The sequence below is a fragment of the Trichechus manatus genome, unplaced genomic scaffold (genome assembly GCF_000243295.1).
Source record: "Trichechus manatus latirostris isolate Lorelei unplaced genomic scaffold, TriManLat1.0 scaffold00004, whole genome shotgun sequence".
NCBI classification, from domain to species: domain Eukaryota; kingdom Metazoa; phylum Chordata; class Mammalia; order Sirenia; family Trichechidae; genus Trichechus; species Trichechus manatus.
In genome coordinates, this window is record NW_004443940.1 from 34,322,955 (window position 1) to 34,349,684 (window position 26,730).

Below are 26,730 nucleotides of genomic sequence, written 5' to 3' on the forward strand. Positions count from 1 at the left end.
TTTTTACTGTGCTTTAGGTGAAAGTTTAGGAGCCCTGGTGGCGCAGTGGTAAAGAGCTCGACTGCTAACCAAAAGGTCAGCGGTTCAAACCCACCAGCCGCTCCTCGGGAGAAAGATGTGACAGCCTGCTTCTGTAAAGATGACAGCCTTGGAAACGCTATATGGGGCAGTTCCACTCTGTCCTATAGGTTTGCTATGAGTTGGAATCAACTTGATGGCAACGGGTTTGGGTTTAGGTGAAAGTTTACAGAGCAAATTAGTTTCTCAGTAAACAATTAATCCGCAAATTGTTCTGTGTCAGCACACTCCCCTTCTCAACTTTGGGTTCCCCATTTCCATTCGTCCAGTTTGCCTGTCTGTTATTCCCTTTTTGACCCTGTACCGCAAACTCCTACACATTCTTCAGGACCCTCACATGTCACGTCTTTTGTGAGCACCTCCTGAGTATCCTTGTTTTTGATCTCCCCTTCCGGGTTTCTCTGATCGCGTAGGTCTCGGCACCTGTGTCTCCACCAGGGCCCTGACCGCGCTGCACAGTCACTGTTTGCATACCCGACTTCAGCAGCCGGTGGGGACACGGCTGTGAACAGTCATCTTCGTGTCTTAGCGCCCAGCACTGTGTCTCGGTTAACGTGGAATGCACGGATGAGCTGTGTGACTGTGACTCAGTTCCCCAACTCCCCGTCAATTACCTGAACCCCGGCCCCCGCCATCGCTCTCCTGCAGCACTCACCAGGTGGTCCCGAGCGATGTGGAGGAGGTTGAGGCAGTTCATGCGGAAGCTGACGTCCTCCCAGTAGGAGGTCACGGCCACGACAGGCTTGGTGTTGTACCAGGGCACGTAGTGGTAGATGTTCCCTGAGACACAGAGACGCACGGGGCGGGGGGTGTCTGAGGGATGCTGGGAGGCCTCCCCTCACTGTATCACCTCAGAGGAGCTCCCTTGGGTGACTCCATCTCTCCAGGATGCAATCTGCTGACAATCTCAGCCGGACCCCTCCCGCCAGGAGAGTGGTCTAGGGGCTGTTGGAGAGTGTGGGCATGCTAATAAACACGGAAGGCCCTTATGGATATTCAGGGTGCTCAGTGCTCCGTGCAGCCTTTCAGAGTCCCTGCTCGCAGATGGGGAAGTCAAGGCTAGAGGTGTGAAGTGGTTTGCCTGAGGTGACCAAGCCAGCCATCAGGACACATGGGTCTCTCTCCAGAGTCCCCGCTCTCAACTCAGGCAAAATGCCAAGGCAAGGGGCATGCCTTGAGGTAGGGCTCACCGTGGGTGTCCTCTGAGCAGAGGAACAGTGGGCCTGGGTTCAGGGAGAAGGCCCAGGGGTGGGTCGCGGTGGGCGGACATCTAAGGTAAATGGCTCACGGCTGCAGAGGAATTGGGCGGGGGAGCAAAGGGGATAAAACCCAGTGGCAGACTGGATTCCCTGGCAGTTTTCCTTACTGGAATGAGTGAAAAGCTATATGAAATAGAAGAGGTTCGTTTGTGAAATACCTTTCTGAGTTGGCATAAAAGGAAAAAAATCCACAGAAGCCAAAAACAAAGTAGAAACAAAGTCTGTGAGGTAAGCCAACGCCAAAGCTGACTTTTGCCCTTTAGGTGTGTGGCAAATCTTGGAGAACTTGCGCTTCCCCTTTGGGAAATGCGGGGGCACAGGGGGCAGGAGAGAACGCCTACCACCACCCAAGGGGCTGTCTAGCAGGAGACACCATAGGGCAAGGTCACTGAGAAATAATCCACCACACAGAAGGGACGGTGAGGAAACCCGGCTGTCTCCAGAGTGGTTCTGGGTGGAGGGGGAAGAAAATCTTGAATATTTACAACCCAGAGTGGAGCCTCATGCAGGGTTGCATTCTGGGTTCATGCTAACTGTGTGGTCTGAAGAATGCCAAGAAAATTAAATGAATTTCTACAGATTAAGTTCCAAGAAGATGAGCAGCTTAGAACCAATACACATACTCTCCAGCCTGGCAACTGCACTCCCAGGTATATACCCAACAGAAAGGCATACTGAGCGTTATCAAAAGACACGTGGAAAACTGTTCACAGCAGCACCGTTCATCGCGATGTTATCGTTAGCTGCCACTGAGTCGGCCCCCGACTCACAGTGTCCCTGTGAGCAACGGGACAGCATCTCCATGCTTGGTGGCAAATCCAACCATTGTGATCCATGGAGTTTTCATTGGCTGATTTTTGGAAGTAGATCACCAGGCCTTTCTTCCTAGTCTGTTCTAACCTGGAAGCTCTGCTGAAACCTGTTCCGCGTCATAGCAACACGCATTCCGCCACTGACCGGTAGTGGCTGTGCATAAAGTGCATCGTCTGGGAACCGAACCCCGGTCTCCCCTGTGGAAGGCGAGAATTCTACCACTGAACCACCAATGCCTCAAGCACTATTTATAGTAGCAAGATTGGAAACAGCCAGAATGTCCCTCAAGAACAGAAAGGATAAGTCAACTGTGGTGTCCTGGCATAATGGAATACCACCCCGCCGTGAGAGTCAGCCAGCCACAGCTACCCCCAACGACACGGATGCATTTCACGATAAAACCATGAGCGAAAGAAGCCTGCCACAAAAGCACACACACTACATGGTTCTCTGACATAAAGTTACAAGACGGACGCGGCTATCTGGAGGCTGGGAGAGTGTTTACTCTTGGTTGGAGGCGGGGATGGGCGGCAGAGTGCTGGCACTCCATTTCGTGATCTGGGTGCTGTTGCGCGGCTATGTTTGCCTCCTGGTAATTCACTGAGCTGGACACTTTGCGTTGTGAGCTTTTCCATGTGTATGTTTTACTTGGACCAACGTTTTACTTAAAACTTTTAAAGATAGTGGAGACGAAAAAGACAAACTAAATACGTAAAATGCAGTGAATGCTGTGGAGGAGAATACAGGAGGGAAGGAGACGGAGCGGCCAAGCAGGACGGTGGTCTGCGATTTTAAATGGAAGGGTTACCTAAGACCTCTTGGAGAAGATCAGGAGACGGAGCGGCCAAGCAGGATCTAGAAGAAAGTATCCAGAATGCAGCCCAGAGAGTTGACAAGCGGAAGAAATGAGAGAGGGACCAGAAAATCTGAAGGACGGAATGAGAAACCCCACGGAGAACAGAGGAGTTCCAGAAAGAGACGTGAGAGAGAAGGGCAAGGGGTAATTGTCACAGAGAAAATGGCTTGTAATTTTCCTGAACTGGCACCGAGTGACTCATTGGAATGATGAGTCAGCAGTGATTGTGACTGGGGTTTTCAGGTAGGAGCGTGGGGATACAAGTTGGTAATTTTCCTTTCCTCGTCCTGGAGAGGGTTCAAAAGCAACAGGGAGAAGGACAGTAACTCCGCTTTCGGAAAAACAAGGAGACAGATATAATCTGCAGACTCAAAGTACAACCGAGGACGGCCAAAAGCAACGGTGATGGCCAGAGATTCCTGAGGTGAAGTGCAGCTGCCTGGGGGGAGGCAGTCGCCAGGCAGCTGCTGGAAGCAGGACCTGTAGGGGCGGACTGCAGAAAGGGCCAGCAAAAACAGACCCCCTGAAGCTCAGGACACAGAGGCTGGAGTGTGTGCCAGCAGAACTCAGAAAAGAAGTAGAAGCAAAAACAAAAACATCATAGAAGGGAAGACAACACAAGGAGAAGCCCAGGGAAGGTTAGACCCTGCAGACCATGCCGTGAGGGCCATAAAGGACAGAAATAAGAAAAGTGACCGAAACGAAGTAGAAATAGAGTAAAAAAAGATCGGGGAGAAATTGACAGACATAGAAGAAAACCAAGGAGAATCATTAAACCCATAAGTGGAGCCCTTGAAGCAGAAAACTAAAATATTGGGACAGAATAAATATTTAAAAATATAATTAAGAAAACTCGCATATGGAAAGGATAGTCTTTTCCGTGGATGGTGCTAGAACCATTGGATATTCAAATGCAAATTAATTCAAGATCGATCATAGCGTTAAATATAAGAGTTAAAACTGTAAAAAATAGAACATCTTAGAAGAAAAAATAGAAAATCTTCATGACTTTGGGTTAGGCAAAGAGTTCTTAGACAGCACACTATAAGAAAAAAAATAACCTGGGCTTCATCCAAAACAAAAATGTTTGCAATTCAAAAGACACCATTAAGAAAATGAAAAGACAAGCCACCGACTATTTGCAAACCATGTATCTGATAAAGGATCTAAACCTAGAATATATAAAGAAGTTTTTCAACTCAGTAATAAGAAGATCAACAACCCAATTAAAAACTGGAAAAAGGATTTTAATAGACATTTCACCAAAGAAGATACATGAATGGCTGAAAATCACACGCAAAGACCATCAGCATCATTAGATATTAGGGAAATGTGCATTAAAACCGCAATACCACTACACACTCAGTATAATTCTAATAAATAAAAAAGACAGAACAACAAGTGTTGGCGAAGACGTGGAGAAACTGGAATCGCCATGTATTGCTGGGGGATGTAAAATGGAGCAGTCACTTTAGAAAAGTTTGGCAGTTTCTTAAAAAGCCATTCCACTCCTAAGTACCTACCCAAGAGAAATGAAATCCTATGTCCACACAAGGACTTCTACGCCAATGTTCCTAGAAGCTTTATTCATAATAGCCAAGGAGTGGAAACAACATCCACCGCCTGGTACATGGATTCACAAATGATGAATGGTACATCCATACAATGGAATACTATTTAGCAATAAGAAGGAATGAAGTTCTGATCCCTGCTACAACATGGATGAAGCTCAGAAGCATTATGCTAAATGAAAAAAGCCAGATGCAAAAGACCACATAGTGTTTGTGATTCCATTTATATGAAAAGCACCAAACCAAAAAAAAAAAAAAAACTGTTGCTGTTGAGTCGATTCCAACTCAAAGCAAAGGCCTATAGGACAGAGTAGAACTGGCCCACAGGGTTTCCAAAGCTGTGATCTTTCCAGAAGCAGACTGCCACATCTTTCTCCAGCAGAGTGGCTGGTGGGTTTGAACTCCTGACCTTTTGGTTAGCAGCTGAGCACTGAACCGCTGCGTCCCTAGGGCTCCTTTATGGAATGTATGGGAACGGTAAATATATAGAGACAGAAAGCAGAGTAGTGGTTGCGTGGGGCTGGGGGCAGGAATAGCAGGGACAAGGATAACTGCAAGCAAGGGCTCTCTTGGGATGGTGGAAATATTCTAAATGTGGACATGGTGATGGTTGCGCAAATATCATTGAGCTGTAAAAAACAGGTGAATTTTATGGTGTGTAAATTTCACGACTAAATAAATTACTCGCAAAATAACACTTGACTCTACATATTGAAAGAGCACACCATATGCCAGGGGAAATCAGCCCAGGAAGGTCAACACTGAGTCATATCCCAGTAAAGTTACTGGATCCTAAAGAATCACTGGGCAGCTGGACAAAAAGATCAAGACATTTATAGGGAAAAAATATCAGAAAAAGAGAAGACGTGAGCTATGAAACTTTCAGAACCCATAAACTTCTAGAAGAAAACATGGGAGATTATAAATTTGGAGTGGAAAAGACCTTTCCAAGTATGTCTTAAAATCCAGAAACCATAAAAGTAAAAGTTTGAGTACAAAAAAAAGTCTCCATGTGGTGGGGGTCAGGGGGTACCATAAAGCAAAATTATAAGACAAATAATTATAACTATAAAAGGGAAAATATTTACAACTCATATCACAAAGGCCTACCCTCCCTACTACGTGAAGGGATTCTAGAAATCCATAAGAAAATGACCAACATCCCAACAGAATAAAAGGGAAAATTATAGGAACAGACAGTTCACAGAAAAGGGAATACAGATAACTTTTAAACATATGAAAAGATGCCTAATCGCACTTATATGAGAGAAATATCAATTAAAAGTACACTGAAATACCATTTTTCACTTATCAGAGCGGCAAAACCCCCAAAGTTTAGTACCAGATTTTAATGATTGCTGCTGGGAGGGTAAGTGATACAACCCCTGTAGAGAATTATCGGTCAGGGGCCAGTCCGCGACCATGCTCGCAGACACTCACGGGGCTGCCATGAATTGGAACCGACTTGATAGCGACTAGGAGTCTGGGGGCGTTTAATAGAGCAAATGTGGCGAAAAGGCCAAGAAGTCAAAAAGGGGGACGTGAGATCATCCAGTTACAATAGTAACAGCGGGAAGAAGTTACTCCTGCTGGGGCTGGAGAACAGAGGGAGGCAGAGGTGTTACAGACACTGGGAGCGCACTCACGACGCTGAGGGTGCTGCAAAGGGTGCTGGGAGCACCAGGAAGGGGATGCCCAACCAGTCATGGAACAGTATAGGAAAGGCTGCCCTGGCCAGGCTGGAACGATGGAGGAGGGGCACCCAACTATGGAGGAGGGGCACCCGAGAGGAGGCACTGCCACCTGGGATCTCTGAAGGAAGCAGCTACTTCCAGAGAAGCTCCAGAAACACAGAGAAAGGAGAGAGAACAGCAGTCTCTCCCCTCCTATCAGCTGGCAAGGGAATCTGGAAATTTTGCAGGAGTCCAGCCGCGGAAATGTAGAGCAGACCATGGAGGGATTGAGAGCAAACCGGAAAATCCGCACAGAGGGCAGTTTTGCCATATCTGCCAAGGCGCCAACACCCTTCGGCCAATTCCCCTTTGGGTCGTTTCACCTACTGACATACAGATGCACGTGTGAACAAACTTATGGATAAGGTTACTTATTGGCAGCATTATTTGTAACAGTAAAAGATGGGAAAATTCTGACAAGACTTATCAAGATAAAAAGAAGGCACACACACAAAACAAAAAATTTTAAAAAAGGAATTTATCTTCAGATGTTGCAGAGATTAAACGGAGAGCAGTAATACATTATGAATAATTTTATGCTGAAAATTTTGAAAACTTAGGTGATATATATATATATACATATTCAATGAACAATGAATAAGGAAGACTGAAGAAGAATTGACGTCTTTGAATTATGGTGTTGGCGAAGAATATTGAATATACCATGGACTGCCAAAAGAACGAACAAATCTGTCTTGGAGGAAATGCAGCCAGAATCCTCCTTGGAAGCAAGGATGGTGAGACTTCATCTCACGTACTTTGGACACTGTTATCAGGAGGGACCAGTCCCTAGAGAAGGACATCATGCTTGATAGAGGGTCAGCGAAAAAGAGGAAGACCCGCAGTGAGATGGACTGACACAGTGGCTGCAACAACAGGCTCAAGCGTAACAACCATCGTGAGGATGGCGCAGGACCGGGCAGTGTTTCATTCTGTTGTACACGGGGTCACTGTGAGTCGGAACCGACTCGACGGCACCTAACAACAACAACCATACATTTTCGTGTTCCTAGGCAAATTAACTTACCAAAATTGAAATAAGAAGAACTAGAAAAGCTGACTGATCATTAAATAAATCATATCAGTATTTAAATCATCACAGATACAGGCTCAAATTTAGAGATGACTTCTAAACTTTCAAGGAACACATAATTCCAGTCTTATACAAATACTTCCAGAGAGTAAAAAACAGAAATGCTACTCAATTAACTTCATGAGGCTGGTATAACTTTGATGCTAAAACCAAACAAGGACTAAGCAATTATACCGTTAGAAGGTTTTTACATTATACGTGAAGTGGTATAATTTAATTCAAGGACGTCTACGATAGGTTAAGGATCCATATTATAATCCATAGAGCAACCACTAAAAATAATTCAGAGATGTATAGCTAGTAAGTCAGCAGAGGAGATACTGTGCATTCCCAAAAAACAAAACCAAACAAGCCAAAACCACGTGATTAAAACACAAGAAGACAGAAAAATTCCAGCAGGCTTCTTGTGGAAATTGCCAAGCTGATGTCAAAATTTATATAAAAATGAAAAGGAACCAGAATAGCCAAAACTATTTTGAGAAAGAAGAACAAAGTTGGAGGACTTTACCTGATTTCAAGATTTGTTATAAAGTTACAGTAATCAAGGTGATGTGATGTTCCCTTAAGGATAGACAAATAGACAATGGAACAGAATAGAGATTCTAAAGAGAGACCCACCCACATATGGTTAATTGATTTTCAACAAAGATACCAAAGTAATTCAATGTGGGAAAGAAGAGTCTTTTCAGCAAATGGTGCTGAACTGGATATCTGTATAGAAAAAAATAATCTCAACCCCTCCCTCACGTCATACACAAAAATTAAGTCACGTTCATCATAGACCTAAGTAAAGAAGCTAAAACTATAAAGCTTGGAGAGTGAAACAAGAGAATATCGTCAAGATCTAGGTAGAGACAAACTTTTCTTAGACCACATGACGGACAAACCATAACAGAAACGATAATCAAAATTAGAAACCTCTCATCTTCAAAAGTCACTGTTTGGGAATTGAAAAGTCAAGCCACAGGCTGTAAAAAAAAAAAATCAGCAAAACATGTATCCGATGAAGGACTTGTATCCAAAACATAAAAGAACGCCTGCAATTCAATATAAAAACACCAACCCCCCAACGAAAGGTATGCAAAAGACTTGAACAGTCCCTTTGTTAAAGAGAGACAGATGAATGAATGCCCAATAAGCACACGAAAAGATGCTCAGCATCATCAGTGATCAGAGAAATGCAAATTAAAACTACAACGAAGTACAACTTCACACCCACTGTTGTCGTGTGCCGGCGCGTCGATTCCGACTCATAGCGACCCTATAGGACAGAGTAGAACTGCCTCATAGGGTTTCCAAGGAGCAGCTGGTGGATTCCAACTGCCAACCTTTCAGTTAGCAGCCTGAGCTCTTAACCACTGTGCCACCAGGGCTCCATTCACACCCACTAGAATAGTTCAAATAAAAAAGACTGACAATATCAAACGTTGGTGAGACTGTGGAGCAAATGGAACTCTCAGACATCGCTGTGGGTGTGTAAACTATACAACCTCTTTGGAAAACTATTAGGCACTTTCTTATAAAACTCTAGTTCCACTCCTAGGTATTTACCCAAGAGAAACGAAGGCATGTTTCCACAAAAAGACTTGTACAAGAGTGTTCATAGCAAATTTATTTATAATACTCCAACACGTGAATCAATCTAAATGTCCATGAACAAGTAAATGGATAAACTGAAAAATTTATACTGTGGAATACTATGGAGGGGGTGCAATGCTGATATATACAACATGGATGAGTCTCTAAACCACAATGTTGAGAAAAGAAGCCATTAAAGAGAGAGAGAGTATTATACAGCATGATTCCATTTATATAAATTTATAGAACAAGTAAAACTAACTGCTGGAGACAGATGTCACAACAATGATTACCCCCAGGGGTAGGGGCAATAGAACGAAGAGAGACACATAGCAGCTTCCTAAGGCGATGGAAATTTCTGAATTATTATTGGAGTGGTGGTTATACTCGTATATATTTATCGAAGACATTTCCAACACATCTGATGGAAGATTGTCCCAGAAGAAATCATGTAAAAATCAATAAGAAAAATACAACCAAATAGAAAAATGGACAAAAGACACGAGCAGGCTTTTCACAGACGAGGAAAGAAACGAACGGCTGTAAGCATATGAAAAAATGCTCAACCTTCATTTGTAATCAGGGAAATGCAAGTTAAGACCACAGGAGATACTATTTCACGTCTATCAGATTGGCAAAAATTAAAAGGCTGGGCAACATCAAGTGTTGACGAGAATGTAGAGTAATAGGAATTCTCATACCACTGCTGATGAGAGCGTAATTTTGTATAATCACTTTTGCTTTGAGTTTCTCTTCCACCCCAAGGTCTATAATTTAGAGGAAGTCTTACACTTGGGACCAGGAGACATGAACAAGAATGTTTATAACAAAATCATAGTAGCAAACAGAGACATAACCTAAATGTCCACATATATCACATAATTTGTGGTATAATCACACAGTGGAGTAGATACAGAAATGAAAATGCACTGCAACTCCACAGACCAATATTTAAAAAGAAATTTTATGTTGAGCACAAGACAGATGAATACAGACCAAAAGATTCTGTTTATATAAATGCAAAAGCAGCATGCTGTTTAGGGACACACACATAGGTGGTAAAAATTAAAAAGAAAAGCAAGGAAGTGATTAACACAAGAGTCAGGATCATGATTACTTCTTGGATGAATGGATCTGGGACAGGCACACCAGGGCCCTTTAAGATGCTGACAATTTTCTGTCTTTTAAACTGAGTGGTGAGTTCGTAAGTAGTCATTTTATTATTTTTCGGTAAACCATACATACACATTTTATATACTTTTTGTACAAATATTTCATAATTTTAAAAATAGGTAGAACATATGCTAGGTGAAAGAAGCCAGTCTTCTGCATGTGTGTCTGTATGATTCCATTTCTATGAAATGTCCAGAATCAGAAAATCTATAGACACAGAAAGTAGATTAGTGGTTGCCTAGGACTGAGAAAGTTAGGGTGAAATAGGGAGTGACTGCTGAAGGGTCTCTCTGGGGCAATGCAATGTTCTCAGATTGATACTGGTGAAGGTTGCACAAGTTGGTGAATATAATCAAAATCATTCAATTGTATACTTTAAATGGGTGAATTGAAATGTCTGTGAATTATGTCTCAATAAAGCACAGGCTGAAAGTGAGAAGGGTGGCAAGGCCCTCAGTGGGGGATGAGATGGCGAAGCTGACAAAGACAAACGTCTTCCTCTATGGTCCTCTAACTTTAGCACGTATCCGAATCACATGCTTGTTAAAGCACAGTTTGCTGGACTCCATCCCAGATTTTCTAATTCTGTAGGTCTGGGGCAGGGGCAAGAATCTGTATTTCTGACAAGCTCTCAGATATGTTGATTCTGCTGGCCCAGGGACTGTACTTTGACAACCACTGCTCTAGATTGCCCAATCAAGAGTGGATGTCCAATAGATGTATACTGGATGAGTGCATAAATGGATGAATGGATGGATGGGTGGGTGTTTGGGAGAGTGATAGGTGGGAGTTGAATACAGGAATGGATGGATAGAGGGTGGATGGATGGGAAGTGGATAAATAAGTGGATAGATGAATTGGTGGGTGGTGTATAGATGGATGAGAATGGTAGCAGGCGAGAAGATGGGGCTGAGTAAGTTGTAGTCTAGAATGCAGTGTATTGAAGTCAAGACTAATTTCAACTCTTGGGTCACTACCTACTAGCTCTGTTTTGGCAGGTGACTTCTGAAACTCATTTTCCTCATCCGTGAAATGTGAGTTAATCATGCCTATGAATGTCACGTGAGCTAATACACTTGAAAGGGCCTAGCACAGAGCTTGGCATGCAACGGATGCTCTCTACTTTTTGGTTGGGTCTGACTATTACCATCATATATCACTGGGCTGTACTGTGTGGTTGAGACTAGAGGCTTGTAATTCAGGTCCATCTTGTTTCCATAGTGGCCGATGCTGACCTCGAATTGGATCAGGTCCTTAAAGTTGGGCATCATGGTGCAGGAGAGGAAGATGACACACAGCCCGTACTTCTGGCGGTTCTGTTGTTTCTAGAACAATAACCCCGATGTCACCAATACATAAACCAAGGGGTGAACAAGTCAAGGAATAGACAGGCAGGAAGGCAAGGATGAGGAGCCCTGTGTCCTTCAAAAGCCTTCTTTGCTTCTCTTCAGGGTGAGCTGACTGTCATTGAGCCCCTCACCTACCTCCCCTCAAAACTCTGACTTGGCTCCCTCGCGCCTGGCTGATCAAGAGCAGTTCCTCCTGCTGTTGGGACCATGGTCTCGGGGAACATCTAGCTCAACTGGCATAACACAGTTTATAAAGACAATGTTCTACATTCTACCTTGGTGAGTGGCGTCTGGGGTTTTAAAAGCCTGTGAGCAGCCATCTAAGATACTCCACTGGTCTCATCCCTTCGGGAGCAAGGGAGAATGAAGAGAACAGGATACAAGGAAAAGATTAGTCCAAAGGACTAATGGACCACAGCTACCAAGGCCTCCACCGGACTGAGTCCAGTACAGGTAGATGGTGCCCGGCTACCACCACTGACTGCTCTGACCAGGATCACAATAGAGGTTCTGGACAGAGCTGGAGAAGGATGTAGAACAAAATTCTAACTCACAAAAAAAAAAAAAGACCAGATTTACTGGCCTAAAGGAGACTGGAGAAACCCCGAGAGTATGGCCCCCAGACACCCTTTTAGCTCAGCGGTGAAGTCATCTCCGAGGTTCACTGTTCAGCCTGGGAGTGGACAGCCCCATAAAACCAAATGGGACTAATGAGGTACAGCAGTCCAGGGACAAGGGCCAGAAGGCAGAAGGGGACAAGGAAGCTGGTGATAGGGAACCCAAGGCTGAGTAAGGAGAGTGTTGATGTGTTGTGAGGTTGTTAACCATTGTCATAGGGCAACATGTGTATTAACTGTTAAATGAGAAACTATCTTGTTCTGTAAGCCTTCATCTAAAGTGAGAATAGCAGCACAATTGGAAGAGCGAGGTCGATGTCACTGAACTGTGCATGTAGAAATTTTTGGAATGGTGTATCTTTGGCTATGTATATTTTCACCAAAAAAAGAAAAGGTCGAGAAGGGAGAGGATTGACACGTGTGGGGTTGTTAACCAATGTCATCAAGCAATATGTGTACTATTGTTTCATGAGAAACTATTTGTTCTGTAAGCCTTCACCTGAAGTACGCTAAATAAATAAATAAATAAATCTGGATCCCCCCCCCCAAAAAAAAGAGAAAAAGAGCAGTTCCTCCCAGGACCCCCATCACCTGGCCCACTCCACCCAGGCAACCCGCTTCCTTCCCGTCTCAGAATCAGACACAAGCGTTCCTCCCTGGTTAGGCGAGGCTCTGAGTTGGGCCACCCCGCCCCCATCCCATGTAGGGGAGCCCCTCCCCTCCGTTTTGCCTAAACCCCCTCTTTCCATGAGACCGGTATGGGCAGGGCTGTGTGGTTGAGGTTGTGCTCATCCCTCCCTGACTGCCCTTCGCCCTTTGCAGTTCTTCTCCTCAAGTCCCCCTCCTCCCCCAGAGAAGATGAGACTTTCTGCTTCCTGCCCCAGCTGCCCACTCTCCCACCACCTCTCCCATCTTCTCAGTGTTCCATCCATCACGTTACCCAACCCCTTGTTTCTGTTGCCAACTTCTGGTGTAACCACCTGCTCTCCCTCAGTCTCTTCACTACCTCAGGTCTCCTCTGTCTTAAAAAACCATCCCCCTTCTCTAAGCCTTCTTCGCTACCACCTGATACGTCTCCATTTGCGTGCAGCCATTTCTTACAAGCATCGCCTCTATGAACCGTCTCCAACTTCTCCCTCCCATCTCTGGCAGCCTGGCTTCTCTCCTGACCCAAGGCTACCGGCGCCTTCCCAACAGCCAGTGGACACTTCTGAGTGCTCACTCTTTGTCCCCTCCACATTCAGGACAGTAGATCACTCCTTTCTGCAACTCTCCCCTCCTGAGGCTCCACTCCTCAGAAGAAGCCTCCTGAGTCTCCCGTGCAAACACTCCTCCTCCTCCACTGCCTTTTAGACTGTGGCAGGTAGGCTCCCTCCTCAGCCTCCTTCTCCTTTCGCTCCACCTACTCTCCCTGGGCAATTTCTTCCACACCATTGGTTCAAATTCCAGTGTGCGGACCACACCCCCAGACCCGGGGTCCAGCAGTCTCTAAGGCAGGTCTACACGGATGTCTCACAAACACAAGTCAAAGAAGAATGCTTTATCTCCCCCGGCTCCTTGTCCAGGGAGCTCATCTTGGTGGGTGCTACCCCTGACCACCTTGTCACCCAAGCCAGAAAATGGGCATCAGCTTGGGGAGTTGACCTCACTTCTGATGTCCCGTTAGTCACTAGCTCTGATCATTCTGTTTCTAGAGGGTCTCTGGAACCCGCCCCTTTCTCCCCAGCTCTCCGCCACCAAGGTGACATCTCCATTTCTCTTTACTGGGTGACTCTGACTTAGTCCTCTAAACTCCAGTCTTTTTTTTTTTTTCATTGTGGTAAAAATACACACAACAAAGCATGTGCCCACTCAACACATTTCTACGGGTATAAGTCAGTGACACTGATTCGATTCTTCTGTTGTGCAACCATTATCGCTACCCTCTTCCAAACTACTTCAATCCAGTCTGGTCTTAACACGGCTCCTCCTGGCCTTTTCTGCCTCCACCGCCCTCCACTGCCTTCAGGAAAAAATCCAAGCCCCTTAGGTTATTTTACAAAGCTCTGAGAAATTAGGTCACACACGAACACCATTTCTCCTTAACTAGATTCCGCATTTCTTAAATGGAAACCTTGTCTTTACTGAGCCCCCTAATGAGGGGTCTGGCACAGCATTAAGTCCCCCAGCAGGGGCTTAATAAACACTCAAGCAATCCATCCGTCATCCTTCTACATCCAGGAGAGCGTTCAGCTTGTGGCCAAGGCTTCAGGAACCCTGAGGCCAAGGCAGTGCGGAGCCAGAGACCGCCGCCCTTAGTGGATCTGGGCAAGCAGAGGGCCTGTTTTCTCCTGGGTTACCTGTTTCCCCTGGTTACCTCCATCCTGGTCACTTCGCGGGAGAGATCCTTTATCTTAAAGTCTTGATGGGATTTTATGTCGGTGACTAACTCCAGGAAGACTCGGCCTCGATAATCTAAACCATCCTTCACAGAGTCAGGACACTACTTGGACAACAGAGGAAAAGCAGGAAAAAAAGGGGTGAGGGAAGAAGAGCGGAAAAAAAGGGGTGAAGGAAGAAGAGTGGGCAAATCTCCCGAGCCCTCTGCCTGCCTGGGGCCGGCCTGAGGAAGATCTATGGAACCGCAATCCCAGGAAGGAATTCCAGATACTCCAGACACCACTGTGCCAGGAAACCTCTGGCCCCGATCCCCCTTCTGCATCCTCAACTCCCACGGCTCCCCTGTTCTACCTGCCAGCCACCTGAAGCACCCTGTTCCCCATAAATGCTCCATGCTTGGAGGGGGCTGTGACAACTACTGAGTTTGTTTTTACAGCCTGGCCAATCAGGGTATGCCTAACCTCCTTGGCAGTGGTGATGGGTCCAAGAGAAGCACACATGACCTGAGCAGGCCAATTAGAATGCTGCCCCGGGATTCCTGTTAGAGGCTGCAGAGGCCACATTGCCTGCATGGAGGCCTGACTGCAGTTGGGCAGAATAAGGCCAAGGCATAAAGCCGGCAGAGGTGAGACCCAGAGCAAGAGTGAGAGAGCCTCCCGGTGGCGCTGAGGGCCTGGTTCCTGCAGTTCTTCCTCACTCAGAGTCCTCCCCAGCCTCATTCCCTTAATTGGTTAAGCCAGTCTGAGTTGGGCTTCTGGTATTTATAACCAGAGTTTGGAATAATCCAGTACTTTTCTACGTTTACCTCTTCCTTGGTCTTAACTGTCCTTTGCACCTGCTGACAGTCTTACTTGAGGTCTTGTCTCAGGTGCCCCTCCCTCAGTGAATGTCTAGAGCACTCCAGCTGTTCCTTATGCTACACCCCATGTCCAATATCTACCGTGGTTATTTATGTGGAGACTTCACGTCCTTTACTAGAACTCCCGTGGAAAGAAAGCAGGTCTGGGTCCTCCCCAAGCCTTACACATGGTTGGCATAACGTCCACTGTTCCCTAGAGCTGAAAGGAGAAGCTTACAGTGCCTTCTTCCTGGATCCTGAAAGGGGCCTTTTTACCCCCGTGAAAAGTCAGGAAGCTGGGGCCGAAGCAGGGTAGGAAGCCAGAGTACACTCCTGGAAGAAGATATGATGAGAAGGGGTGGGACCCACAGGGGAGAGGCGCAGGAGGCCGGGGCTGGAGATTCTGCTTGCCTTCCATCTCTCCACCGGTGGATGAGATCTGGTTGAGAGACAGGCTGACAGTCCCGATCTCATCCCGGCAATCCTTCCTGGGGCTACGGAGAAGCATACTCTGCAGGCTGAGCCCCGACCTGGCCCTGGTTCCCTCCTCCCCCGCATGAGCTTCAGCCTCAGCCCATTTGCTCACCAGTCCAAGACTCTCAACTTGATGTAGCTGGAGAGGCAGGGCAGCTGCAAGAGGAAGGCAAGAGCAGCAGTGGGTGCACGCTCAGGCCTTCTGGTCCCTGGGAAGATTTTGAGAGCAGTTGGGAAGTCCTGGGTCGGGGTCTAAGGCCTGGCTCGGTTACCAATGAGTCATTGAATCACAGACAAAGACGGATTTACCATGGAGCTAATGGACCTTCAGAGACCCTGGGTGGTGAGAATGGTTAACACGTTCCACTGCTAACAGAAAGGTTGGAGGTTCAAGTCCACCCAGAGACACCTGGTGTGGTGCCATGGATCATTTTTGTGTAGCCCTTCTCGCCATGGTCTTGTAACTCCCACCCAAGTGATTGGGTGGGGCTGTACAAATGAGGTGCTTGTGGCCCACCAAGGGGATTGGATAGCTTGCTAATAATGCAATAAAGTTCATGGCACCCATGTAGGAGTGAGACCATGCAAACATGGTCCATGGAACCCTAACGAGGGGATTGGTCAGTTTTGCCATCCTGCTAGGATTAAAATGAGCCATCCCGGAAGTGGGAAAGAGAGGATCTCACCATTACCAAGAAAGAGGAGCCGAGAACATTTTTACACCTGTCGATCTGCTTCTGAAAAATCAGCTACTGAAAACCCTATGGAGCACAGTTCTACTCGGACACACGTGGGGTCACCATGAGTCAGAGTCGACTTGGTGGCAACTGGTTTAGTGACAATCAGGCCTGCATCTAAATGGCAAGGGCCCTGGAGACCGTGTTCTGCAGGAAATGGGTGATGGTTTGGGCGTGTTTGTACAGGAAGGAGAGGAACATCTTCAGACGTTGGAGGGCCTCTCCCAGGGATGAAGAAGAACCTGGCCTGTGCTGCTGGTTCTGAGCCTGAAGGAAGCTGAGCATGAGGGAGGACTTCCCAACATTCTGTGCAGCCACAGAGCATCAGAGAATCTTCCGGGAAGGTCCCTGAGCGCTCTTCACAGCCAAGGACAGGTGGTAGGGAGCTTGGCATGGGCGGGGTATGGACTGGGCCCCCTCTCAGGCTTCTTCCTACATTTGTTTTTGTTGTTGTTAGGTGCTGTCGAGTCGGTTCCGAGTCACAGCGACCCTATGTACGACAGAAGGAAAACACTGCCTGCTCCTTCGCCATCTTTACAACCACTGTTATGCTTGAGCCCATTGTTGCAGCCACTGTGTCGGTCCATCTCATTGAGGGTCCTCCTCTTTTTCACTGACCTTCAACTCTACCAAGCATGATGTCCTTCTCCAGGGACTAGAATCTTCTGAGAACATGTCCCAAGTATGTGAGACCAAGTCTCACCATCCTTGCTTCTAAGGAGCACTCTGGCTGTACTTCTTCCAAGACAGATTTGTTTGTTCGTTCTTCCTACTTTAACAGTCTATAAAACCATCCAACGAGGCGGGGGTTACGAGGAACCGTTAAACATTAGGATTCCCCGGGAGCCAGACTGGGGAAGAAAGCGTCTAGGAGAAACAAGGAAGCGGGCCCAGAGGCGGAGGAGGGGCGCTCAGGAGCTAATTAAAAGTGTTAGCACAAACATAAGGTTAAAGAGAGCTAACCACTGGGGGGCCAAGTCGGGGTCACACAAAGTTCTATGCACTGGGGCTTGTGCGAGAGCTCACCGTGTCACTCAGAACGGTTTTTTATTTTGCACACAGCTCTGAGAAACCTGCAGAGAGTCAAAAGGCAGTCACAGCTACATCAGCGCTTCCAGCGGACAGGACGTAGGCGACCCAGGACCAAAAGGCTGTAGGAGCCCTGGTGGTGCAGCGGTTGGGAGCTCGGCTGCCAACCAAAAGGTTAGCAGTTCGAATCCACCAGCTACTCATTGGAAACACTATGGGGCATTCTACTCTGTACTGTAGGGTCACTATGAGTTGCAATTGACTCGTCGGGGCGGGGCGGGGCGGGACTTGGTAAAATGCTGTAAGATCAGACTACAGAAGCCACAACCAGCAGCATCCTGAGACCACTTAGCTTGTCAAGCAGCCCAGTATATAACCAAGTTCTCGGTATTCAGGGCCCTTTGCCTCGGAGATAAGAAAATGTCTAATACAATTTAGGACGAGTTTTCAAGCGTTCTGTTTGTTTGCTTTGTCTTTGAATGTGGCGAAAGGGCACTTTTAAGTTCTCTGGAAAGTTGCGCCTAGCTCCTTTCTTAACGAAAAACACAAAAAACAAAACCAGCTACCTATTAAGTCGATTCCGACTCATGGGGGACCCACATGTTTTAGGGTAGAACTGTGCTCCATAGGGTTTTCGATAGCTGTAATCTTACAGAAGTAGATCGCCAGGCCTTTCTTCCACAGCACTGCTGGGTGGATGCGAACCCCCAACTTTTCCGTTAGGAGTTGAGTGCAAACGGCTTGTGCCACGCAGGGACCTCCTTTCTTAACAATACCGGACAAATAAGAGTCTCCGTACGCCCCAGACTTCCTCCTCCCTCTGAGGCGGAACGCCCACTTGCCGTGCTTCTTGACCCCCAACCCCAACTTGCACCCACACACGAACGCCCCAACACTGCCCTTCCGTTTGAGGGGCAGTGGGGGAAGGGTAGGGTGTGCTGGTCTTAGCCCGGCTTCTAGGAGCAGCGATACCTGAATCGGGAAGGTCAGAATCTGGTTCCAGATCGGGTTCTCGGTCTGGGTCTGCACGGTGGTCTTAAGCTGGGAACATCCCAAAGCAACGTCAGTGGCAGCCTGACCCCTCCTCTCTGCCCGGCCCCTCAGCCCCTCCCAGCCGCCTTTTCCCCGCCCACTGAGGGATGCGTCCGCCCCCCAGAGCTGCTCATGCTAACCCCAGCCAAAAGACGCCCTGGACAAACGTCTCATCAGCTACAGCTTCGGTTCGTGTTCATCCTTCACTGTTTGCCAGATCAAGATGACTTAATATTTTCCCTTCAATCAATTTTCGACTGGCTTAATTTTTCAACAGATGCAGGGTCACTAACTATATTATATGAGTACATGCAAATAGATTTTGTCAGATAAACTCTAAGATCCCACCAGGAAAGCGGGCAAAAACATAGCTGATGGCGGCAGTACACAATGGTATACCCCCTTTAAAAGCATCGATTGACCTAATTTTTAAGCCTAACTTTATTCTAAACAATATCTTTGAAACTAATAGTGAGTTGGACTATTTAAACTTTTTAATACAATGTAAGATAATTTTTTTTTTTTTAATGCATGCCACATGCCACCCAAGATCATCTTATCCATCTCCAAAGGCATCCCAAACCACTCTTTGGAAAATAAATACTCAGTGCGCTGGTTTTAAAATAAGTCCACAGATTTTTTGGTGGTCCTCCCTTCAAAAGTTGAAGACTAATCCCTCTCCTTTTGAGTGTGGGCTGGGTTTAATGATTCGCTTCTGACAGAATATGGTGAAATGATGGTTTGTGAATTTTGAGACAAATGTATTTCACTCTAACCTAGCATCCCCAGATTTGAACATTGGAGCCTGTTTTGCGTATTTCGCCATCAGCACACTTTAGAAAACACTACTCTGTTCACGGAGGTCCATGGAATGTTAGCGGCTCTCTTGCCCGGAACCTTCAATTTTCGAATGAAGACAATGAAGTCCAAAGGGGGCCGCTGACACTCATGTTGTTCATTTGCTTGTTGGCATGTGATTTTATTCACTTATCCGTTCATCCACACATTCCTACATTTGTTTTTAGTGAGTTGTCTTCTCATGCAAGGTGCTGGGCTAGCTAGAGGGATACAGGGTGAATAAGATGTGGCCTGAGTCTTAGCCTTTACAGAGTTTCTGGTCCAGTGGGGCCATACTGCTTGTCATGGATTGGATTATGTCCCCCCAAAATATGTGTCAACCTAGCTAGGCCAAGATTCCCAGTATTGTGTTGTTGCCCTCCATTTTGTGATTTGTGTGATTTTCCTGTGTGTTGTAAATCCTAATCTCTGCCTGTGGTTAAAGAGGATTAGGGTAGGAGGCAATATCCTTCCTCAGGTCACAGCCCCAATCTGATGTAAGTGGAGTTTCCCTGGGGTGTGGCCTGCATCACCTTTCATCTTTTAAGAGATAAAAGGAGAGAGAAGTGAGCAGAGAGATAGGGACCTCATGCCACCAAGAATGGGGAACCAGGAGGGGAGTGTGTCCTTTGGACCCAGGGTCCCTGTGCTGAGAAGCTCCTAGACCAGGGGAAGATTGATGACACGGACCTTCTCCCAGAGCTGACAGAGAGAGAAAGCCGTCCCCTGGAGCTGGCGCCCTGAATTCGGACTTCTGGCCTCCTTGACTGTGAGAGAGTTTCTCTTGGTTAAAGCCAACCACTTGTGCTATTGCTGTTACAGCGGCACTAGATGACTAAGACACTGCTTGTTAGTGGAAGAGCTGGGATGCCATTCCTGGTGTCCTGCCCATCATCTCTTCCTCCACACTATTTTATTTTTTCTAGGTGTCAGGTTCTCTGACCCTCAGACCCTTTGTACACTTACCTTTTTCCCACTTAGTTCCACCTCCAACATAGGGTTCCCTATCTGGTGTTTCTCTATGAACAAGAAGTTAAAAGACTTCTGAGATAGCCACGTTCTTTTAGGAGGATTAAGTGGAGAGGGGACAGGACAACATAAAACCCTCCCCCACGGTTTAGCTTGGTGTCCCTGGGAAGACCTGTCTGGAATTACCAAACCCACTGCTGTCGAGTCGATTCCAACTCAGAGCGACCCTATAAGACAGAGGAGAACTGCCCCATAGGGCTTCCAAGAAACAGCGGGTGCATTCAAACTGCTGACCTTTTGGTCAGCAGCCGAGCTCTTAACTACTGTGCCACCAGAGGCCCACCCCAAATCTTAGGTCAGTGTCAAAATGGAACAGGGAAGTCCCATGGGGATCCAGGATGCCACTGTGTAGGGAGCCTCAGGGCCACTCCCTCCACAGCACCCGAACCCTAACTGAAATGAAGGTCCTCAGCGCAGTAGATGAAGAACTGTAGTTGAGCCGTGTTGAGCGGGACTGCCGCCGACTTGAAGAGCTTAGGGCCGGTATCATCAGCCCTGTAGGGTAGCATTAGATCCACCTGGAGAGACCAATGGGATAGGGTCAGAATCACGGGGAGGTCACGGCCAAGGCCACCAGGCTTTGCTTCCCCAACCTCCCACTTGGGGCTGTGGACAGGGGGAAGGATGTGAAGATCAAGAGCCACTTTGAGGGCCCAGGGCTGCTCCAAGGCAGGCAGCCCCATAGGGAATGTTACTGAGTTGGGGGTGGGGGAAGCCTCACCATGGCCTGGTCTCCCACACCAAGGGCACAGATGGTGACTTTCAAATAGCCTCTCACGCCACTGCTGGGATGGTCTGGCTGGCAGAGACCTAACCACTCCCTCAGGAGTGTATGACCTGGGGAAGCAGAGGGGGCCTTAGGAGACCAGTGTCCAGTCTCCAACCCCTCTTCTGTGTGAAATCAGTCTTTGTTTCTGGGGATGGAGGGGGGCAGATTGGAAACCTGTCTCGTTTATTCTGGTTCCCAGCAATTGGCAGGGGTAGTGTCTACCTGAGATCTGGAAGACAGTGGGAAACACCCCTAAACATTAGGCAATGATAGTCCACTCACAGGGCTGCCAACTGTTGACTTTAGGAAGTAGGGACCCCTCTTTCCCACCTTAGGAACTCACAGTTGTGACTGACCTGGTCTGGAGCCAGACACTGTAGAGGTAAGCATTTCCCCCAACCCTATGTCCAAACCACAACCTGATCTGTTACGGCCGGGTCACAGTGGACATCTCTACTCAACCTTCAGTTCCCCCAACGCTGGCCTCAAAAAATAGCAATCAAATCCCAGGTTGAAATAAAAGGTTCACATCTGACCCAAATGCTCCTATTATAAAGTAGGGTAAAAGACCATAAAGTACAGTAAAATATTACCAAATACAGAAAATAATTCATACCCGCTAGTACTCTCCCCCATGTGTTGAAGATATAGGGATTTGGAGGCATTTTGACACCTGGCCTGGTTTTTCTCAGAAGACACAGATATTTACAATCACTGTTACCTACCTGGAGAATGGTAGATAAACCCAATATCTGTCTGAAAAGACAAGAGTGGGGTGAGGATTAGTTAGGACCTCCAGCCAACATCTGTGATACTACTAACACGATGGGAATGCTAGTTACCGGTGCTTGAGCACTTGTTCTGCCTTAACTCCTCTCATCTTTGCAATGACCTATAAGACAGGTCTGTTATCAGCCCACTCTGCAGAGGATGCCGAGTTTGAGAGAAGTGCCCCAAATCTTACAAGCAGTAGGTGCGGAAGCCTGGATTGGAAGAGCCTTTAACTACCACACTGCACTGCCTGACCAACACAGGGTTGAGTTTCCCCGCCCCTGGATGGGGAAAGGATATCTTAGGTTCTACGGGAAGAGGGTGGTAAAGGCAGGAGTTGGCAAAGAAACTATAGGTTTTCCTTTTCCCCTGGGAGATGGTTTCTGACAGAGGCCTGAGGGATGTCGGGGGGATTGAAGGCAGTGTGGGGCAAGATACCTCAGAATATTCTGACCACCCTTGCAACCCACATTAGAAGGTTCCTTAGAGCAGCCACAGAATTCTGTATGAAGGCCTGCTTTAAAACTCAGCCATCCTCTGTGAGGTTAATTGCCTCCACGAGCAGCTGCCTCCTTTGCCATGAGACCAGAAGTACTGGGTGGCGCCCAGCGACCATTACCGAACATTTTGATCATAGATTCTATAGAAGAATCTATGATCAAAAGGGGGAAAATACAGAACAAAAATTCAAATTCTCATGGAATCCAGACTTTCTGGAACCACGAAGACTGGATGAAGCCCTGAAACTATTGCCTTGAGATAATCTTTAAACCTTAAATCAAAAAATATCCCTTTAAGGCTTCTTAAAACCAAACAATAGTTTAGCATAACTAGTAAAGAATGTCTGCCTTGAGCATTATGTTCTTTTAACATCTATCTAAATGGGATCAAATTGACAACAGCAACTGGAAAGATTAGATAGGAACCCTGGGGGGGGGTGAGTTTACGTTAATGGAGGAGGAACAACTCAGAAAAGGAGGGGGAGAACGATCATACCACTCAAAAAATACAATCAGTGTCACTGAACTGCACATGTAGAAGTTGTTGAATTGGTGTATGTTTTTCTGTGAATGTTCTTAACAACAACAACAAAATAAAATGTTACAAAATAAAACCCGAAAGCTCAGCCGTCCTCTGGGGTTAGATAGGCAGAGATAGCTACAACACCAAACGCATGATGCATTAAAAAAAAATTGATAAACTGGACTTCATCCAAATGTCACACTCCTGCTCCTTGAGAGACGCTGCTGGAGGATGAAAAGACAAGTCACAGACTGGGAGAGAAGATTTGCAAATCACACGTCTGATAAAGGACTTGTATCCAGAGTATAAGGAACTCTCAAAGCTCAATAATAAGAAAACAAACAAACCAATAAAATGAGCAAAAGATTTGAACAGACACTTCACACAACTAGATGGGGCCCGGCTACCACCAGGGACTGCTCTGACGGGGATCACAACAGAGGGTCCCGGACAGAGCTGGAGAAAAACGTAGAACAAAATTCTAACTCACGAAAAAAGACCAGGCTTACTGGCCTGACAGAGACTGGAGAAACCCCGAGAGTATGGCCCCGGAAATTACTTTTAGCTCAGTAATGAAGTCATTCCTGAGGTTCACCCTTCAGCCAAAGATTAGACAGGCCCATAAGACACAACTAGACTAAAAAGGCCCACCAGCCCAGGGGCGAGGACGAGAAGGCAGGAGGGAACAGGAAAGCTGGTCATAGGGAACCCAAGGTCGTGAAGGGAGTGTTGACATATCGTGGGGCTGTAAACCAATGTCATAAAAAGATAGGTGTACTAACTGTTTAATGAGAAGCTAGTTTGTTCTGTAAAGCTTCATCTGAAGTACAATAAAAAAAAAAAAAAGGTTGGTGGTTTAAACCCACACAGCAGTGCTGTGGAAGAAAAGCCTGGCGATCTGCTTCTGTCAAGATTACATGCAAGAATGCCCTATGAGCAGTTCCACTCGAACAATGGAGGCGCCATGAGTTGGAATCGACTCAGTGGCAGTGGATCTGGTTTTTCCTATCTTCCTGGAGGCAGAGATTTGAACTGTGCACACTGTTGGTGGTGTGGGGAATTTGACACAGAGCCAAGCACTTTCTTAGATGTTACATAGTTCAATCCTCAGAATGACCCTGTGGGTTGGGTATGTTATTATCCTCATTTTATACAGGACGAAATAGAGGCTTGGAATAACTTGTTGAAGTCACTCAGCTGATAAACCAAAAACCAAACTGGTTGCCATCAAATCGATTCTGACTCATAGTGACCCTGTAGGACAGAGTAGAACTGCCCCATAGGGTTTCCCAGGAGCAGCTGGTGGATTCGAACTGCCGACATTTTGGTTAGCAGCCTGAGCTCTTAACCACTGTGTTACCAGGGCTCCTACCCAGATGATAGGTGGGTCCAAATCTGGACCTTTCTGATACAAATATCCAAGTCCTTTCTCCCAGACTCTGGGGCTTAGAACCCAGAGTGGACCTCTATGACTGTTTTACCAAACCTCTCCCGTCACACCATGCTCACTTGGAATCTCCCGATCTCTGATTTGAACCTCAGCACCGAGGAGTTCATCACCTGCAGGGGAATTCCCAGAAAGATCTCAATTATTCACAACTCCGATTTCCCCCACCCACCATGGGATGAACAGTAAGGGCCCATCTGGGGTCCTCCAGGGTTTGTGAACCGTTCGCTAATGGCCAGGCATCTGCACACAGGTTTTCTCATTTAATTCTCGGAGAAACCCTGTGAGGTTCAGGTTTTCAGTGCCACTGAGGGCCAGAGCGGCCACTTCTCTTGGCCCAGGTGGACACAAGGCAAGGTACTGCCCTCAGCTTTCTCCATTACTTGCTGTCCTGGCAGTTTGCTACGTGTTTGTGTTCCCAAGAACATGTAAACGCTTGGTGGGAGAGGCCTCCTTGTTTCCTCAGCTCTGGGCTGGGCACACAGTAAAAGAACCAAAACCCAAACAGCTGCCTTCGATTCAGTTCTGACTCTTGGCGGCCCATGTGTTGCAGAGGAGAACTGTGCTCCATAGGGTTATCAATGGGCTGTGATTTTTCAGAAGCAGATGGAGGAGTCTCTGGGTGAGTCGAATTGCCAACCTTTTGGTTAGTAGTTGAGCTCTTAGCCATTTGCACTACCCTGGACTCTGGGCAGAGCCCTGGTGGCGCAGTGGTTAAGAGCTATGGCTGCTAACCAAAAGGTTGGCAGTTTAAACCCACCAGCCGCTCCTTGGAAACTCTATGGGGCAGTTCTACTCTGTTCTACAAGGTCGCTTTGAGTTGGAACTGACTGGACAGCAACGGGTCAGGTTTTGGTTTGGACTCCGGGCACACAGTAGGCACTTGATAAATACATGTTCACCATTGTTACCGGGCTCCCTCTGGTCAGGAAATGGAGTCTTCCATTCTGATGGGTCTCATGGTGACATGAGAATCCTGGTGCATGGGAAGGAGCTGCCCTGTTCACCTTGGCACCTAGCTCAGGACCTAGCTGTTGGCACTCCATAACATTTGTGGAATGAATTAATGAAAGGGGAATCTGAGCAGGCAGGGGGTGAAGAAGGTGGTGGAGATGCTGCCTTGGGATCAGAAAGATGCTATGAAGTGACCCCGGCTCTGAGGATGGGGGCTGGGGGCCAAGGTGCTTCCCAGGACTGAGGTGGGACAAGAAAGTGAACTCATCTCGCTGGAGGCCAGTCTAGCTCCTCACCTGGATTAAGATGGTCTCGTCGAAGAACTTTGCAGGAACCTCATGAAAGTTCTGGAAGAAGGTCTGAGGCAGACAGAATAGGGGTGAGGGTGGACGATGTTTCTTCCACCACTCACCTAGGGACTCAATAACTTGTAGACTCAAGTAATATGCTTCTTTAACCTCCACCACCCAATCCAACGACTCTCAGCTCATTAACATGGCCACGCTCCATCAGAAGCAGAGGTCTCCTGAGCTTCTGGACGGTTTCTGCCCAGCTAAAGGACCAATGTGAGGAATCCCTGGAGAATCTGTCACGAGCAGCTCAACACCCAGCTGACTGCCCCAGGGACGGAGATGCCAGCTTCCATCTCCTTCTAGACTGGCCCTTGCCAGTCCACTTCCCCAGCCCTCCCCACCGCAGCCAGAGCTTCCTTTCCCACATGCAAACCTGGACAGTGGCATCACTAGGGTTGGTGTCACCAAGGGAGGTAACTCACGGTGTCACCCCCGCCATGGGCCTCCTCCCGTACCAGACTATGTCGAAGCCTTAGTAATGATTTTGGTATTGTTACTCATAACTTGTAATTCCCATTTTCCTTTAATTACTACTTCATTCTCAAAAACGTTATTGCTATAGGGTCACAAATACTAATTACTACAATAGTGTAGCTAAAATACCATAAAATTTGACAAAATTAGCAAATACAAAAACACCAGCAGCGACGAAAACAACAGCCCGCGCTTGTAGAGTGGGTAGACGGAATCACGCGATTCTATTGGGTAATAATGACAGCTTTGACCAGAGCGCATTAGAAGGTTCAAAAAGTCAGTTAGCATAGAGTTTTAGCCTTGTAGATATATTGACCCATGTAAGCTGGGCTTACAAAAAGTGTTTTTATTGTTATAACTAACTACAGGGATATTTTTATAAAAAATAATAAATTTCTGCTGAAACACTGCACAAAATTTTTTAGACAGTCATTTTGGTGTCACCCCCTCCGACACAGTCACCC

The 26,730-nt window shown here is 46.8% G+C and overlaps 1 protein-coding gene across 1 annotated transcript in view; it reads right to left on the reverse strand.

The window, feature by feature from the left end:
* FER1L5 (fer-1 like family member 5) overlaps positions 1-26,730 on the reverse strand; it is a 59,607-nt gene that overhangs the window by 20,954 nt on the left and 11,923 nt on the right. The window contains 13 exon segments of the mRNA XM_012555980.1: positions 734-858; positions 11,302-11,479; positions 14,477-14,602; positions 15,576-15,670; positions 15,749-15,831; positions 15,924-15,967; positions 18,550-18,618; positions 20,413-20,465; positions 20,870-20,993; positions 21,197-21,312; positions 21,970-22,000; positions 24,548-24,598; positions 25,736-25,798. Of these exon segments, the coding sequence (XP_012411434.1) occupies positions 734-858; positions 11,302-11,479; positions 14,477-14,602; positions 15,576-15,670; positions 15,749-15,831; positions 15,924-15,967; positions 18,550-18,618; positions 20,413-20,465; positions 20,870-20,993; positions 21,197-21,312; positions 21,970-22,000; positions 24,548-24,598; positions 25,736-25,798 (1,158 nt within the window).